General features: G+C 41.6%; 1 protein-coding gene across 1 annotated transcript in view; it reads left to right on the top strand.

Moving 5' to 3' along the window:
• Positions 1-15507, top strand: part of XKR4 (XK related 4) — a 324996-nt gene extending 309489 nt beyond the window's left edge. Inside the window, exon 3 of the mRNA XM_070802551.1 lies at positions 1673-15507. Within this exon, the coding sequence (XP_070658652.1) occupies positions 1673-2619 (947 nt within the window). The 3' untranslated portion in view covers positions 2620-15507. The remainder of the gene's footprint in view (positions 1-1672) is intronic.
• Positions 15508-19313: the final 3806 nt, after the last annotated feature.

Here is a 19313-nt window from a genome sequence, read left to right on the forward strand (position 1 = left end):
AGGGAAAGAGTCTCTGTTTAGAGTGCGTGGTTCAGTTCCCTGAACCTCCTACATCTAGGGAATTAGGCTATAAATCCACATAAAGCATTCTCTGGGTTTTTCCAAGAATTCTTGTTTATGCCCAAGCCACAAACAACACAACGGGAGAACAGATTTTATTTCGTAATGTTTTGGCATTTGCAGCTCAGACTGAAGTTGCAAAAGCAGAAGAGGAGAGCAATGAAGAATGGGCAAAATTTTTGCATATCTCTTCCTGTGGTTCTGACTGTATTTAGAAGCCTTCCTTCCTTCTTTCCTGCCTGCCTTCCTTCCTTCCTTCTCTCTTTCTTTCTTTTCTTTAGGTAATGTACTCTTCAAAAACTGTCCAGTGATAAAAGACAAAGCCTATGGAAACATTCTAGATTAAAGTAAACTGAAAGGACGAGCCCACGTGGTCTCAGGCGGCTCGGATGGTAAAGAATCTGCCTGCGATGCAAGAGACCCGGGTTCAATCTCTGGGTCAGGAAGATCCCCTGGAGAAGGGCATGGCAACCCACTCCAGTATTTTTGCCTGGAGAATCCCGTGGACAGAGGAGCCTGTTGGGCTACAGTCCATGGAGTCACGAAGAGTCGGATAAGACTGAGAACACACACATACACAAGTATTGTTACGACTCGTGCTACGGGTCGTTATTAATAAACTAATTGCAGGGCAGACTGATCTGACCTTTCAGTGACAAAGTGGAATTCTCCCTCCCTCCTGAAGGAGGTGGTGTGTTTTAGAAGAGCCTTCTCCACATCAGGACCACAAAGGTGACGTTTCAAGTGTAGTAGGTGGAGCATGAGTGGAGGGAAGCAGTAAGAATATATTTTTTTTTATCTGGAAACATACTTTTAGGGGGAATACTAACTAAATGGGCTCACTGCCTAATAAGAAAAACAGTTGATAAGTGATTTCTGCACAATGTTTAATCTGTGAAAGATTACAGGACGAGTGACAATGAGCAGACATTTCTTCTTCGAAGCAGAAAGAAGCTGTAGAAAGAGTCCCAGATCACATGAGGGCGTAGAGCACACCAGGTGCCACAAGAAACCCCATGGACTCCTTGCCTTATTTTCAAGAAATAATTAACTTTCTTTGGGGATTGAGCTACATTTATTCCTGTTTAGAACCAGAAAGGTAACCAACGAGCCCCTTGCCTTTCCTGTGATTATTAGTTCCTTTCAATCACAGCATCCCAGAGCTGACAAGGAGCCTTGGAGATTATCCACCTTCTAAATGAGGATTCCAATTTAAATCATTGTCCAAAGTCATGGAGGTCATCAGTGGCAAAGTTGAAACAGCCACCCAGTTCTATCAACATGCAGTCCACAGTTATATTCCCACCAAACAAAACGACCTCCGGAATCTATTTTTGCTGAATACACAGAAAGCTAACACCCCTCCCCGTTTCCAGCCCCCACATCCCATTCTCATCGTGAGGAGCATTCTCATCAGCTCCATGTCTTCTGCATATGGTGGGGGACCGTGGAGGACAGATCCTAGGAGTCCCATCTACAGTCCAGCTAAAACTCAGAGAAATGAAGTGCTTTGCTGCGGTGGAAGCTAGCCTGTCCCAAACCCCCAGCCCCATGTGACTCCTTTCCAGTGTGTTGCACCTTTGACAGCTTGTCTTCCTGCTTGCCTTTGTAGGTTTCACAGCGGCAGCCTCCCTGGTATCCCTGGCTTGGGCCTTGGCCTCCTACCAGAAGGCCCTACGGGACTCTCGTGATGACAAGAAGCCCATCAGCTACATGGCCGTGGTCATCCAGTTCTGCTGGCACTTCTTCACCATCGCGGCCAGGGTCATCACCTTTGCCCTCTTCGCCTCGGTTTTCCAGCTCTACTTTGGGATCTTCATTGTCCTTCACTGGTGCATCATGACCTTCTGGATCGTCCACTGTGAGACGGAGTTCTGCATCACCAAGTGGGAGGAGATCGTGTTCGACATGGTGGTGGGGATTATCTACATCTTCAGCTGGTTCAATGTCAAGGAAGGCAGGACACGCTGCAGGCTCTTCATTTACTATTTCGTGATCCTTCTGGAAAACACAGCCTTGAGTGCTCTCTGGTACCTCTACAAGGCTCCCCAGATCGCGGACGCGTTTGCCATTCCGGCTCTGTGCGTGGTCTTCAGCAGCTTCTTAACCGGCGTGGTTTTTATGCTGATGTATTATGCCTTCTTTCACCCCAACGGACCCCGATTTGGGCAGTCACCAAGCTGTGCTTGCGAGGACCCTTCTGCTGCCTTCGCTCTGCCTCCAGACGTGGCCACGAGCACCTTGCGGTCCATCTCCAACAACCGCAGTGTCGCCGGCGACCGCGACCAGAAATTCGCAGAGCGAGATGGGTGTGTCCCTGTCTTTCAGGTGAGGCCCACGGCCCCATCCACCCCATCCTCTCGCCCACCACGGATTGAAGAATCCGTCATTAAGATTGACCTGTTCAGGAATAGGTACCCAGCGTGGGAGAGACACGTTTTGGACCGAAGCCTCCGAAAGGCCATCTTAGCCTTTGAATGTTCGCCGTCTCCTCCTAGGCTGCAGTACAAAGACGATGCTCTCATTCAGGAGCGGCTGGAGTATGAGACCACTTTATAAAACGAGAGGACTTGGAGGGGCCACGACCTCCAGACAGAGGGGTGACAGCAGGGCTGTGGCAATAAGGAAACTCTCCCCTAGAGCAGGGCGTTGGGCTGTGAGACTCCCAGTTTGACCCTCATCGGATACGTGTCTGACCCTCGGACAGCAGAGTGCCCGCTGCTGGCCTCTTTTCAAAGAGCAGCCCCAAGACCCTCCTACTCTGTCTGAAGGGAACAGCCCAGCTCAGTGGGACTCCTTGTTGCCGCCAACCCCTCCAGCTCAATCTTCAGCACATCCATCCAAGGGTACTGTTGTGATGGGAAATACTGCCTCCAATCAGTAGGGTGTTTGGATGAGTTAACTGATCTTTGCATAAAAATATACTGAATCACACATACACACGAGTACACACACACTAACACACATGCCAATCCTCTGTCAAAACAGTTTAGGTGATTTCTCTTGATGCAAAGCTGTGATTCCTGCAGGAAAACTAAGAGAGAAAACATATCCCTCAAGACTCCAGAAAAACAAAAAACAAACAAATAAAAAAAAAATATAGTGAAGCTTAGAAAGAATTCATAAACCATCCTCATGTGAAAACCTTACCCAATGGACAGAAAACCCAAGTGTGTTTACACATGTATTAGAATTGATGAAATGGTTCATTTTCAACACACATCAGGATTTTTTTTTCATTTTAAATTTTCAGTTGAGAACATCTCCTATTACAGAAATCCTATGCAGCCCATGGATGGCTTCTGACAAGACCAAGGAGCTTGATACCTTAGTGATGTAAGTTCAGTGATAATCAGGATGCAGTATTCAGTTGCAAAAACACGTAATAAAACCACGGAGAGGAAGTGGGAGCAAAAGGCAGAATGAGTGTCTGATTTCCTGGCCTGTGCAGCTCACACGGGAAGGTCAGGGTGGAGCGGCGGGAGAGACAGCCAGTGTTCAGGTGCAGGAATGGAGGTTCTATGTGATGGCGGGCAGGCAGGATTTCAGAATACGCCATGCCACACCCTTCTAGTGCCAAAGTCCATCCAACACGAGACTGACGGGAAAGCCCTGAACGGCTGAGCATGGGTGGCGTGAGCCCCACCAAAGCAGAAGACTGCTCAAACAGTCAAGTCCTCTTTGTGTAAAGGTGACCCTCTCCCCCCACCCCCAAGGTCGAAGTGATGTGTCTTTTAGAGGCTTCGGGACACATTTTTGTAAGTATGAGCCCACAGGTGCAGTGAATATGCTGTGAGAAAACCCTTGTGAACTGATTGAGGGCTTATCACTAGATCCAGCTAAGATCTGTATTTCAGTCATTTTGTAAAGTCCCACTCTTACAACAAGCTTCTGGGTTTTAAATACCTCTGTCCAGCAAGTAAACATTCCCCACTTTCTGTTCCCAGTGTCCCCCCCCACCCCCAGTCATGGTGCTTTTTGTTGCATTAAAAGTGCCGGTCAAACTTTGATAGTATTTTTTTATAGTTGGTGCAGAGTGGAATAACTCATGGATTATTTCAATATTTTTGTAATAAAAAATATAGGGTATACATATAGGCATCATCACTTTTTTTATAAACCTGGGATCGTTTAAAATACTTTAAGCATCATAATTACTTGGGATGTAGAAACTGGTCCACAGATCCCATCTGCCTGCCTCAGCAGATCGAGAACACATGTTTCTTGCAAGATCATCCTACTTTGCCATGTCGGTGCCCCCAGGAACCTGGCCAGGGGTGCTATCAGAATATCAGGGGACAAGAGAATCAGCTTAACTAGAAAGGGCTTGTCAAGACTGGCCAATGTTTCCCAGGAAACCAATGATGGAAGTGATGACTCTTCCATCTCTTATGACAAACCTGACCACAGCGGGCAATGTCTTGGATGTCCTTTCCCAGTTTTATATCTACCCAACTGATGCACTAAATATTAGTCAAGTCACTTTTTAAAAAAAAAAAGTCAGTTTAACTTAATTATTCAGTTATCTGGACTGTCCAATTCACTTAAACAGTCAAGTTCTAGAGCCACTACCTGTCATGACTGTGTCGTACAGAGGCAGCCGTCCCTATGACGACACCCACAGCAAGTGACAGAGGGCTCGAACTAGGACTTTTTTTGGTACTAAGTCCAAAGGCAGTGTTTAAAAATTAGATGATTTTTATCAGTAGACGTATTTTCCTAGTACTCCATGATGGATCCTCCAAGCAGCAGTCCACTAAAAAATAATCTTTGGTTTGGATGTGAAAACGTTACCTGGTCACCAGGAAAGGCCCAGAAAGATGCTCTTCCTGCCAGCAATAGGCAAAAACATTCCACTCCCCACTCTAGAAGGGAAAAATGATTATATTGGCAAATTCTTCACTTTGGTGCCAGCCCGTGGGTCATTAGCTTCATAATTAATGATCTTTTGGAAACCAAATTGCTCAGTTGAACTATCCCTTTGATTCCATGAGTAAATCGCAGATGATAATGTCAGTCAACAAACACAACAGGTCCCATCACTCTTCGATCATGTAAATCCTAAGTTATTTCTCAACTTGATCCTTCGTTTAACAGGTGAAGAATCAAAATGAGCGTGGTGTGACTAAAAAAACGCTGTACTGTGCTTTGTCTTCAAAGTGAGAATGCAGTCAGGAGAGTGCAAGAAGTTTGATATTTTCAGTGATTTTACCAAATACTGTAAATACTCTGTTATCCAACATACTTAAAAGGTGAGGGTTTAATCAAAAATACTTGTTAAGGAAATGACATCTCCACCATGTCATAAATAACAAGACTTCTCAAGATTACCGTCAAGAACAACACGACAACAAATGTTACTTCCAAGGAGAATCATGGCTTAATCTTGCTTCCATGATTCAGAAAGCACTGTGTTGCCATCGAGCATGTATTTGTTTCAGATACACTGATAACAGAGCATTTCCAGTATTAGGATTTAAAGAGACATTGTCAATGTACAAAGGAACAAAGTTTGATTTTCATATTTATACTCTAGTGTAAACCCTAAGATTTTATTTTCAGTTGACCACTAAATTCTCCACAAGAGTAGCTCAAGAATCCAAAAGGAACAGGCCTTACAAATTGGAACCTACAAATTTGTTAGGATACAAATCAGAAACACTGGATTCTTTATCTGTGAGCTCCAACATCATGTGCTGGGTCTGTTGGGTCACTTGGGGGAGGGGTGCGGTGAAGGGTCTGTCCTTAGTAATTAATTTTGCATAGGACCATGAGTTTTCTAAAAGGAAATATTATAAATCTTCTTCACTTTTAAATGAACATTTCTCAATGAAACTTAAGTTGAGGACTGTATGTATCCTAACCACACTGAGACTTTAAGTATTTGTGTGGAAGAAAAAAAAAAAAAAAATTTCACTGTAAGTCAAAGTTTGGTCCCTCAAAATGACTATGTCCTTTAAATCTTCTCCCATTCCTGTTGTTCTTCTTAACTATGTACTATCTAGTTCAGTAACCTGGACTTTGTAGACACTTTGTAACTCTTCTTTTATGATGTTGCTGTGAACCCAACAAATGAAATAAATTCTCCTACCGACATGGCAAGAATATGCAATTCAAGTATTAGCAAAAGAAAAATACAGAGATGATCTGAAGATGTATTTATACTTAATTTCTAAATGGCCCATTTCTTTGGCTCTATGAATAAATGAAGTAATAGCACTGACCAATTAAAAGTGAATAGGAATAATTGAAATCTCAATGACTTTTTAAAAAAAATATTGTATAGACGTGTGTTTAGTATGGATAACACACATATTACATATAATATATGTACACACTCAACTAATGGATAAAAAGTAAAATATATACTGTTGTTAATGCATATAAATGTATGTTATTGACACATAAACTTTTAGATAAAAAGTTTTTTCCCGCTCCTTTTCAGCATCAGCTTAAGTGTAGAATCCATGTCTGTAAGACATCAACACACTTGAACTTGGGTTGGAAATGTTGCTGTTCAGTCACTAAGTCATGTCTGACTTTTTATGACCCCATGAAATGCAGCCCACCAGACTTCCCTGTCTTTCACCATCTCCCAGAATTTGCTCAAGCTCATGTCCATTGAGTCAGTGATGCTATCTAACCATCTCATCCTCTGCCACCCTCTTCTCCTTTTGCCTTCAATCTTTTCCAGCATCAGGGTCTTTTACAATGAGTCAGCTTCACATCAGGTGGCCATAGTATTGGAGCTTCAGCTTCAGCATCAGTCCTTCCAATGAATATTCAGGGTTGATTTCCTTTAGGATTATCTGATTTGATCTCTTTGCAGTCCAAGGAACTCTCAAGAGTCTTCTTCAGTTGGAAATATCTAGATATAATTTAGCATTTTTAACTTGAATGAGTTTTCCCACTCCTCAAGGAGCTTGTTTTTAGAGAGATGAGAATACCTTTGAGTCATTTCAAAGATTCTTTCTCTGAACATATTGAATGGAGTAAAGAAAACATCTGGTGTCCTTAGCAGGATTATGTAAGGTTATGTATTTGCCTTTCAGTGTACCAAATACCATTAAGGGAAACAAGTTCTGACACAATGTTTGGACAAGAATCCAGAGATTTTTTTTAATCTGATGAACCATTTCTGAGATTACATATATGTTCCCCGGCATTCTCTTGAGTCTTTGCCCTTAACAATTGCTGTTTCCGTATAAAGTTTGGATGAGGTGCCTGCATTTTAATGTTTTTCAAGCCTTTAAAAAAAAATATCTCAGGCTGTCTTTCAGAAAAACAACTCAGAGAATGGTTGATGTGTGCAATGCAAACACAGCAGGACTGAGGTGGTCATTTCTCTAATTTCAGTGATGGGCGCAAATCGACTCATGTTTGTTTATCTTCAGCAACTCAGAGTCACATTTGAAAACAATCAAATTGTTGGCTTCTGTCAGCTTGTGACTCATAGCACCCTCCCCCCCACTTCTACCCATCTGAAGCAGGAGCCTTTTAAACTGGCTAAGGATAGGCCATTCCTCTCTATCACCCCAACCCATCCCTCCGTTCTAAGTTTCTGGTCCCCACTTGTATCAGACCATCTGGACATTGGGGTGGCACCTCTTCTCCTTCACTGGGCAGGCTGCACTGTCTCCCACAAAGTGCTCTCTGTGGACATTTGTCTTGTCCAGGGGCTATCCTAAAAATGAGCTCATGGAAAGATGCAGTAAGTGTCTGTGATCAACAGCCTCCAAAGTGAAACTGTGGCATGTGGGTGGAATTGTATAAAAACACAATGAGCCATTTAATTTTGCTAATTGTAGCAATTAGGCAAGCTCTCACACAGCAGAAAGCCAAATGGAGGACGTGGCAAACAGCCGTTTACCCACAGAAATGAGGGGTTCGGAAGTTCTCCCTTGAGTGTTTGAGACATCGTGTTGTTTCACCATCCATCTGAAGCTTTTTCTCTAGATTCCGTAAGGAAAAAAAATCAAACTTCTGTAATATTGCATGTAACGATCTAGCCAAGAAATCAAACCTTTAACTTTTTCTGGATATGTTGTTGCTCAGTTGCTAAGTTGTGTCCCACTCTTTGTGACCCTATAGCCAGCCAGACTCCTCTGTCCATGGGATTTTTCAGGCAAGAATACTGGAGTGGGCTGCCATTTCCCTCTCCAGGAGATCTTCCCAACCCAGGGATCAAACCTGTGTCTCTTGCATTGGCAGGTGAATTCTTTACTGCTGAGCCACCTAGGAAGCCCCCTTTCTGGGTCTATATTCTGCTAAATAAGGGTCAGTTAATGTCCTTGAAATATCTAGCTGCTTTGCTGATATCATTTTCATAATATACCAACATAAGTCAGAAACACTGACTGAATCAAATTTTTGCTTTGGTTATTCCCCTGCCCTACCCCTCTAAGACTTACGCCATTCATTTCCCTGTATTAATGGGAACTGACTGAGCCCAAGAGCATCAAGGATTAGCCAGCTTTATCTCCATGATCTCATTCCATCTTCTCTGTCATCTATGAGTTAAGTTCCGTTTACAGACAAAACTTAAGCTCACAGACACTAAATTAGGCAAGGGTCCCATAGCTGGAAACACTGGAGCTGAGAGATAAACACAACTTGTCATGACTTCTCACAACCGCAAATCCTTCTAGAAAACCAAGGAATATTTTCCCACCAAAATCTCTTCCGTCCTTGGCAAGATCTCAGGAGAAACAAAAATGTGGTCTGACGATCCAATTTTTCAAGAGAATTTCATTTAAAAATCAAAAAGGTCCTTCAAGATTAGAAGTTAAAAATAAAAAAAAGTCAGTGATGAGAAACGTCTTTATCACTTGTCATTGAATTTTACTGCGACCCCCTAATTCAGAGTAGGCAGATAAATGCTTGTATTTCATTCCAAACAACTGTCTCTCCCCACTTCCATGGCTCTACTTTGCACTAAAATAAGTGATAAATACAAATTAGCCTGATGGTTCTTTTCTTGTATTCTCTATATGTATGCTACTGTCTTCCAGTTAGGTAAAGGGAAAGACAGTCAAACCCTACTACTTGCCTTGACCTTCAGACTCGGGAAAAAAAGAGAGATGGGGGTGGGGAAAGGAAGAAGGAAAGATGAATCTAACAAATCTTTGAGTGACACTGTGTGTGCGTGTGTGTGTGTGTGTGTGTGTATGTGTGTGTGTTTTGGTCACTCCATTGTGTCTGGCTCTTTGTGACCCCCATGGACTGTAGCTCACCAAGCTCCTCTGTCCGTGGGATTCTCCAGACAAGAATACTACATTGGGTTGCCATTTCCTTTCCCAGGGGATCTTCTCAACCCAGGGATCAAACCCAGGTTTTCTGCTTTGCAGGCTGATCCTTTTCTGTCTGAGCCACTGTTATTTTCATATTATAAAATAACTCTATTCCACTGCCATAATTTACCCTAAATTTCATTTAATATCTTGCAGGTCACAAAATTTAATATGTACACAGATTACTATACCACCAGTTGAACCATCATATAAATCTGGAAATTTCCTCTTAGATGAAAAGTTTATACCTAAAGAATATAGCATTTACCAAATATTTGTGGAGTTGGATTATAAAATAACGTATGTGTCTTCTCCATCCTCAACTTAGACATAATGTGCCTGGGATCCACAGGATGACAGAGTTGTGACCCATTCAGTGATTCTGTTGTATAGGAAGTAGTGTGTGTGGGCTGAATTCATGCTAAAAAGGTGGCCATAGCAATAAACTAAAAATGATCTCAATCCTGATGTTTATTTTAAAAAATAGACACAGCCATCAGTCCAAATGTAATATGTTAAAAATACAAGCAATCTGACTTCTGACTTTGATATGACTTAAACAGATCTTTATGAAGTTAGGTTAAATTAGATGTCATGAACTTTTATAGAGAAAGCATCTAAATGAGATTTCAATGTTACTTAAGAACACTTCTTTTAGAAATGAGGGTGACAGAGATCCAAAGGGATCAGGCATTTTTCAGTATCAGAATTCCTTCAGCCATTCATCTATCAAGTGTGATCCATATGCCTGGCACTGCCAGGCAATACACAGTCACACGTGGAAGGAATTCCATATTCTAGCAGCTCACACTTTGGTCTTTGGTAGCAGAAGAGTCGTCTGACTTCAGCTATAGTTCTTTCTATCCTATTACACCGCTTCTCTTCTTAATGTCTACATTTAATTCCATACCAGAGCAATAAAGAAACAAGTTTTTCCAAGATTGTGTTACATAAGCCTCGCAATACACAGTTAGCCTGCATAGTGGCAAACATAAGGTTACAGTATAAATATAAAGATAAATCAACAATAGATGGCTGCTGATAAAGAGAAAAGTAGTTTTGTAATTTGTTCTTATGCCTTTTCAACACTAGATATTTTTAAGTCAAGACCACAAAGCAAAAATAAATTTCAAGACACTCTTTGGCATAAAGTATTTGACTCAAGGGTTTCCCAGGTGGTGCTAGTGGTAAAGATCCTACCTGCAATGCAGGATACACAAGAGACACAGGTTCGCTCCTTGGGTCAGGAAGATGCCCTGGAGAAGGGCATGGCAACCCACTCCAGTATTCTTGCCTGCAGAATTCCATGGACGGAGGAGCCTGGTGGGCTCTTAGAGTCCATAGGGTCACACAGAGTTGGACACGACTGAAGTGACTTAGCATGCACGCATGCATATTTGACTCAAACCAATCATCTTTGAATCAGCTTTGGAAATATTCCTGAGGATTTATTTTTAAGAAGAGATGTGAAATCAGCATGCTTCTGAGATGGCACTTCTCTGACCTTCAGGAAGCATCTTTGATGAGCACTTATGATACCTTTTTGTCCCAGTCACCATTCTGGGGGTTTTTGGTTTTCTTTTTTTGGCCACATCATGCTGCATGTGGGATCTTAGTTCCCTGACCAGGGATCAAACCAGCACCCCATGGTGCTCAGAAGTCTTAACCACTGGACCACCAGGGAAGCCCCCAATTATGGTTTTTAATGGAGTTCTGGCTGGCCACAGAGGAATGGAAGAGGGACCTACAGTTAAGACAGAATGAGGATATGTTGTGAGGGAATCAGAAACCCCCTCTGGACAAGGGGCATTTCGTTTATAAAAGTGCACATGGGGCGTGCAGGCTTGTCAAAGATCTCCCTTTCCCATCATCAGTAGAACTTCATTGCAAAACGATATCTCTCTGTACACCAAAGTTAGACGCCCCAGTAGGTTTCCCCAGAACATAGTCTGCAGCATACATGTTATTTAGGAAGAACACATTTTCAGACATAAACCTCAGTTATTGCAACCTGAGAGGATGTTCTAAAGCCCCATGCCCAGATGAGCAGCAGTGACCTGCATCACACTTCAGGAGTGAAGACTGCCAGCCCCACCCTGTGTGGACACATGCTGGCATGGTACCCATTCCAAGTCTCTCCTTCAATATGGCCCACACTGATTGGCTTCCCATAGATGTAAAAGAGCATCTTATTTAAAGATAACTATTGACATACATAACTAATTTCCTCTGAGTTAAATAATTCTGGTTAGGGAAGGCTATAAACTCATAGGTCCTCTGTGGAATAAAAGGAAAGAGAAAAGAAAGCATATTCATTTTTATGAGCCCAGAATAACACCAAGAATCCCTTCACCAAAACAGCTGACTTAATAATAGTGCTAAGTCAGAGCCCAAAAGTCTTGGTTCCTGCCACCATGAGTGGTTCATTACAATGACTGCCCCCGTCTCAGGGGTGGTAACAGACAAGGCGAGTACACTTACTGATGTTTGCAGAGAAACATCACATTTAACACAACAGATCAACATCAGAACCAATAATCAACTTGATAAGCAAATACTACCAGCACAGTACCAACACAAAATTTTCTCTCATGCCAATATTGAAGCCTGTCACCTACTCTGTTATTAGAATTTCAGAAAATGTAAGGTTTACTGTTTTTATTTTGCTTCTACCTACCAAATTCACCTGGTGGCCATTCGCTCTCTCTGTTGCTTGATTTGCATTCAAATGAAACTAATCAAATTCTTACTTCATTTAAGTGCTACAAATATTAATAAGTGAAGATGTTGTGTTTAAGCTAATTTAATTGAGCTGTTCTAGTGGCAGTCTGGTATCAAGTTGTATCAAATCAACGCTCTTAATTGTTTCAAATTAATTCATCTATCAGGAAGTTCTAAAACACCTTTAAGTGTGTTGAAAATCCATTTTGGGTTTCTATCATTGTAAGAAATTCCTATTTTGATTGCAAGCCAGTAGAATGGGTTGTAATCAACACTGGAGTTTCAGTCCATTGTGGTTCTGGCAGTTGGGTACCACTATGATAACTTAGCAATTAACCTTCCACCTGTGGCTTTCTATTTGTGTTGCTGAGAGTTCTTCTATTCAAACTGGGAGCAATAGCACATCATCCTATAATCAACGGAGATCTGTCAGTTAGTCAAGAATTGTCATTTCATATCCTTCTTTCAAAGAACTAAGATATCTAATAACTCCCCTTATTAACCTTTCTAAGGTATTGTACCTAGAAAAAGAAATACAACTCTCAAGTGTGTCTTGTCTTGAAAGCCTGGGGTTAAATGTCTTCTTTGGTCTGAACCAGAGTTTTGGAGACAGCAGTTTCTCCTGTTTGGAGGAAGGGAAGGGAGCCGAAGATGAACTAGCCACGCCAGAAACAGGAGCCTCCGCTGCACAAAGCCTCACAGTGCTGATGCTATTGATTCCCTTCTCTTTTTTACAGAAACACCTTGGAACTTGTCAAGATTTACTGAAGGTGATTTGCATTAATTAATTCAACAGACCCTTTAATCTTGGGAATTCTTGACTTGTGAGATTGCAGTCAAGCTAGTGCAAAGGGAAATGAGTCGGTTAGTAGGAAGGAGCGCTCATTCAGTGTGGTGAGGTCCTCAGGCCTGGAGAGAAAGGCCTCTGTGAAGTAGGGTGCTCCAGAATCCCTGCTCCCTGCTTCTCACTCCGGTGATGAACTTCCACCTTCTTCATTTGTTTTTGCCTTCATTTGCACAGCTTTGAAAGGCCTTCCCCTAGCCGCTCAATGGTAAAGAATCTGCCTGCCAATGCAGGAGACACAAGAGACCTGGGTTCGATCCCTGAGTCAGGAAGATCCCCTGGAGAAGGAGATGGCAATCCACTCCAGTATTCTTGCCTGGAGAATCCCATGGATAGAGGAGCCTAGTGGGCTGCAGTCCATGGGGTCGCAGAGAGTCGGACACAACATAGTGACTAAACGATAACAACTTTGAAAAAAGAGAAAAAAGTGAATGGATTCCTGGGGGCTTACGTAGCTCAGTGCACTGGGTTATGGAGACTCGCCTTAAATGGATGCAAATCTATTTGTGTTTGGAAATGAGGGGGAAAAAGTCACTGTCATCTGTTTAATGATTGATCTGAGTACAGTTGCTGTTCTTCATTTCCTGATAGTTTCGTTGTCAGCATTGTAATAACCAATTTATAAAATTAAATTTATAATTCAGTTTTGGAGGTAAAATCTGCATGGCTGTAGCTGTGGAACCCTTTGATTCCTGCCTTCTTAGGTGGCGACATTGCCAGTTTCAAACTGAAGTACTTTTGTATGGGGACTTGGCTCTCCCGTTGCTTCCCCAACCCTGTGTAACCTTGGTTACCAGCTCTGAGATCACCAAGCTGACATTCTGAGCACCTGAGTGTTCACTGAAAAATAAACAGGTGATCTCTTAATTAAAAATCATGCTTGGTTCCCACTTGCTTCTCTTTTTAAGGAAAGGTTTCAGCTGCAAGGTAGGGATAGATGTACTTCAGATCAAAGTTTATAAGAGTCAGACATCCATTTGTTATATAGTTTCCTGTCTAACCTCTCAGTAGAACAGCTTGAGACATTAACACTAGAAGAATGAGTGAAAGTCTTCAGATATATCTGAACAATGAACAATCTAACAGAAAAAGAAGACGATGTTGTGGTCCTTTTTATACCTCTTCCAAAGGTGTTTCTCCTTCATCAGTGACCATCTTGGTGATGATCTCCAAGACGTACCAAGAGGTACCAAGTGATAGTCCCAGTTTTAGGCACCAGGGTTGTCCTGTACTTCCGCAAATCTAGCTCTGAGCACAAGCACTGAAGTGTAATGGTGAAATAGTGGCCTGCCACCAAGCAACTTTCAATTGCAAGGCAATGAAAACTAAGAAGTTGAAGAAAGTGTCAATTTTCTCAATCTCTAAAACCAAAAAAGGCACAACTATCCTCTATCTTGTCCAATAAGTTGGTTGGCTGTTGTCACATAGGAACAAGAAATCATCCTCTAAAACAAGGCTTTTGAGTAGAAGTGACTACGAGAGGTGTTGGAACACAAGTTTCCCACTATTGTAAATGCGCAGTTGTGGGGACCGCGGAGGAAACCTGTCAGAGGTTCATTAGGAATATTTGCCTTTTGTAGAGCAGAGGTCGCTGTGGACCCTGCTACTCTGTGGTGATGACAATAGACGCATCCACTGAGGAAAGGCCAGGGCATGGCTGGACAAGGAGGACAGAGATGACCTCGGTGGCTCTGTGTCTGAGACTAACTCTGTCCTTAAGGGGACTCTCCTGCTTGACAGTTTCCCTTGGTCATTGGCCTGTTCCCTCCTAGCCAACTCTGTGTGCTGAGGGCTTCTGATGGGTTATAAACTGAGATATTTGAAGGTACAGTAAGTACCCTTGCTTGTAAAACATGACCATTGAATCATCCTTTGTCTTAACAACAGTGAGATTCAGGGTGACCACGGCCCTATTCAACCATCCCATTATAAGTACATCATGACATCCCAAGAACCTCTGAGTTCAAACCCACTAAACCGGGTCAACAAATTTATTACTTGAATCATTTCAACATATTTTGGACCTTGATTCTGTCATCACCTAGACTGCATCTTTGTCCCCAGATAGCAAAAATAATTCTCGGGAGAACAGTTTTCAGAATAACGGAAGTGAAGAAAGGTGGACAATGAAGAAATTTTTCAAGGGAGACAAAACCTCTGGACCACCAGCAGCCCTAAAAGCTTTATTTTTCCTCATGACTATGTTTCTTTTCATTTGAGGGCTTTCAGCACCTGAATTTTCCAAATGATTGCCAACTCATCTTCAAAAACAGAAGTCGACAGCATGGTGTTATTAAAAAATAAAAGGACTGTCCTACAAGAATGTAAATATCCCAAGAAAAAGTAAAGAAGTCAGTCACTCCAGGAGCAAATTTGGCATTTGTGATGTCAAACATCTGGAGCATTGGGAAAATCGGATGTTTGAATCCTTGTGTTCTTTCTGCTTGTCTGGTGTTGCCTAGATAGACAGAAAATGCTCAGGTGTTGTAGGTAATAGAACTAAACTTTCTTGTGCATTAATCTATTGCTGGCAATATTCTGCTGCTATAGATCTCTTTGTTGTGCAAAGAGAAATAAATAATGCAGAGTCAACACCATTTGATTTTTATTTGCTTTCAGCAAACATGAATGGGAGATTTGCGGGAGGCGGTCCTGGGGTCCTGGGAGGTGATTGTGGAACAGACTTCCTGCAGGGTGAAAGTTCCAGAGGCCTGCCTCTCGGGCCCTGCCTGGCAAGGGAGCTTACTATTCAGCTGTTTTCCATCTTTTAGAATTTTCTAGTTGCTCCTCTGCTGCTCACATACTGTTAATCCTTCACAGAGTCTACTTGACAGAATCGTTCAAGGGAAATACAAATGTGTGTTTTATTCTTCAAATAGGAAGTTTTTATTTCAAGGATTTCTTAGACCTTTGAAGCATAAAAATAGTTAAACTATTTCCCTTTTGGGAACAAGGACACAGAGGAGGACACAGAGGGGCTGGTCCAGTGATGGGGACGCAAGGTGACGGAACATGAATGCCCATCGTCCCCATCCTTGGCCACATTTTTCGCACACATGAAAGAGAGAATGTTCATCTACCTACCTCACAGGGGTGTTGGGAAGATTAATGTGAGTTGGAAAAGTGCTTTGACACCTGGTGACTAGTGTTCGCACAGAGAAGAACTCAGGGTTGGGAGGGAGCAGGCTGGGGAAGAAGGTTAGGGATAGAAAAGCAGTCACTCAGCCAGCCAAGACTCTGATGATTCCTGATCAAAGCGCAACTTGTTCTTCAAAGGTCTATGGAGAAATTCTTTTAAATTATCAACTTTTTAATAAGAAATTTTACTCCTTTCATACAAACACTGAGAATGACAATTTTCCTCTTAGTGAAACTGAATGTTACTAAATATTTATCAAATGTACCCAGAAAAGGTGGCTTCTTTCGATGCCTGAAAAATTTTCATGCCTGATCCCAAGCTACATTTTCCAGAATGCTTGCATAACACCCAATTCAGTACTAATGCTGGCAGGTGGTACTCTGAAACCCACTTCTGGGAGGGAGAATTTGTTACTGAGGTTAGATTTCTTCTTGTTTACAATGAGATTCTTTCTCACCCCTAAGTGGACACATGTCTCCCTTTATGATCCAATAAAAGAAACCAGAGCCTTATTTCTTCCCCAATTTCTGAGCTGATTTATTTTCAGAGTATAAATATATTTTAAATATTTCAGAGAAGTGTTTGTTTACACAAGGGCTTCAGCCGTACATGGATCCACATCTGTACTTACACACAGACCTGAGTTCTGCTCCAGGACAGAGGAGGTGGAGGGGGAGGCCTTGCCAAGAAGAGCAGCTTGTACGACTTACTTCCTGCCAAAGTAACATGTTTCCTCTCAAATATTTAGTCCTGAGAAGAACTAGTGCTAAGTAATATGATTTGTCATTTTTGAGTCAGGGAGGCGATATGGTAATCATAGAATATTATTCATGGGAATATACCCGGGAAACTATACTAACAGTGCAGAGAATGTTTTCATGATGTGACTTTATGAGGCGAAGTTGTTGTACATAAATATTATCATTGTGCCCTTATTTAAAAACTATATCCTTTGCAAAAAAAGATTGCATGCTCTTAAAACTATGAAATAGGGCTTCAGAATGTTTACTAGATAAGTGGGTCTGGAGCTTGCATAACGTACATATTCAACAGAATCTCTTCTGGATTCTAAAATCTTGTTGCTAGTGATACAACCAAGGCTTAAAACTTCAGACTGGATAAACATGTCTAATGCATGGTATTGAGTTTCCTGAAGCATGAATTTAACCTAGGTGATTATCTGACCCATCAAAAAAAATTATATTGCCACATCAGACTCAAGTATCATTTTGCTGTTGTTTTGGTTGGTGTTTTGCAGGATTTTGAGACTCAAAATATGATTGTAGTAATAAGTGAATCAAAATAACTTGAACTTCTCTGGGCTTTTTTTCCCCAGTTCCTAGCATCAAGACTCTTTCAACCAAAAGTGCAGCAGACTATCCTTGTCGCTGTGAAGGGAAATACCTGTGTCTTTGTTTTTGTACAAGAAAACTGAGGTTGAGTGGCCTTGGTGCAAGGACCTGGAGATGCAAGGGCTGAAGCAGCCTCTCAGGTGGATTTGCTGGGAGGAGAGAAGGAGGTCAGTGGGCAGAATACGCCCTTGGGATATTTCACCCCAAAGGCACAAAACGGAATCCGAAGGGATGAAAGCTGGACCATTCTTCAAAATGCTAGAATCTAAATTCTAAACTTAAAAAAAGTGGAGTCAAACTGTTATCACATGTAGGCTTAAATCTGATCAGTGGGGAAAGGGGGATTTGAACGCCCCAAACATTTCAGTCTTTTTAAGACTTTTCAGTCCATGTAAAACTTTCCAATATCCTTCCTAAAAATAAGATACTCTTTCAGAAAAGCAGGTTTTTAACAAAGATAAATCTGATCATATGATTGTGGACCAGTCATGTCCTCATCACACGTGACACGTTTTAAATGCAGTCTTCAAGTTCCATGGCTATTTCTGGTTAACATTTTATCTTGTAAGAGTAAAAAACACATGTAAAATTCTGTTTTGCTCAAAAAGAATGTCTCCCACCTTGTTTATATCCCTTCTTATCCTTAGCATGTTATTACCACAAAACTCCTTTCATATCTAGGTGGTATGAGATCGCTGAAAAATGAAACTTTCCGTCAACTGCTTTTTGAAGGGCCCATGTGAAGCCTCTCTTTAGGCAGGATGTTGAGAGAGAGCCTACTCTCTGCTCTTCTTCTCAGCTAGCAGACTGCTCACCGGCTTGGAGAGAGAGAGTTAAAGGTATAAAGTAGGATTTCCCATTCTCAGAACAAGTTGAGCAGCAGATAAGCCAGGAGGTTCCTCCCCCTATGTATACCTATGGCTGATTCATTATGAGGTTTGACAGAAAACAACAAAATTCTGTAAAGCAAATATCCTTCAATAAAAAATAAATTTTTAAAAAATGGTACTTTGAATTCAGGGCTAAAGACAAACACGTCCTCCAAGTAAGAGTGAAACCATCCTTCCTACTGATTTGTCTCTCCATCTTTACTAAACTCTTCTTACAGTTTAGTTCAAAATTTCTAGGAATGTTAACTAGTGCCATTTTATGTTATAGCTTCAGTGCAGAAATTGGGAAAGCATGAATTATAAAATTTGCTGGGGCTATAGATTTCTGTACTGACATCCTACCAAGTAGATTTTCCATACTACTACTAATATTCCAGTTTAATTAATAATATGTGAAAGGGAAATAGAAGCATTTTACTCAGCATTAAACCACTGCATAATTGAAACCGGCTTCCTCACAGCAAGGATTTTTGCTGCTGACATTTGTTCTTCATCCTCCTGTTATTTTAAGTAAATAATTTTCACATCGAACTACCTCAGCTACTGTTTTATTTCAAAAGGTGAAACCATGCACTTTGTAACCAACAAGTTTTTCATTTAAAATTCCAAAAAGATACACTCGGTGCAAAGCAATTTTCAAAAAAATTTGTACATGACATAAGCAACCCAACCTCAAGAGGTTGTCCTACATTTTGTTTCTAAGTTCCATTGGGAGTGAAATCCTCATTTCCACTCAACACCAAGAGAAGCTGCTCTATATTTGCTTGATTTGCCTTAAACATTCTGTGCTCCTTTCCCAGTTCGATCTTTTGTCGTTGCTGTTGTTCTTTTAAATTTATCTTTAAGGAGAACATATACCAGGTGGGAGGGGAACAGCCAGCGATGAGAATGGACCATCATTTCTCAGTTCTCTGTTGTCAACTCTCTCTGCATGACCTTCCAAGTGTGGGGAATGCCCATTCCTGTGCTTCCCTCTCCCCTGCCCACCCTGTGACCAACACTGAAATTAGGTCTGAG

The sequence above is a fragment of the Bos indicus genome, chromosome 14 (assembly GCF_029378745.1).
Source record: "Bos indicus isolate NIAB-ARS_2022 breed Sahiwal x Tharparkar chromosome 14, NIAB-ARS_B.indTharparkar_mat_pri_1.0, whole genome shotgun sequence".
Lineage (NCBI taxonomy): Eukaryota > Metazoa > Chordata > Mammalia > Artiodactyla > Bovidae > Bos > Bos indicus.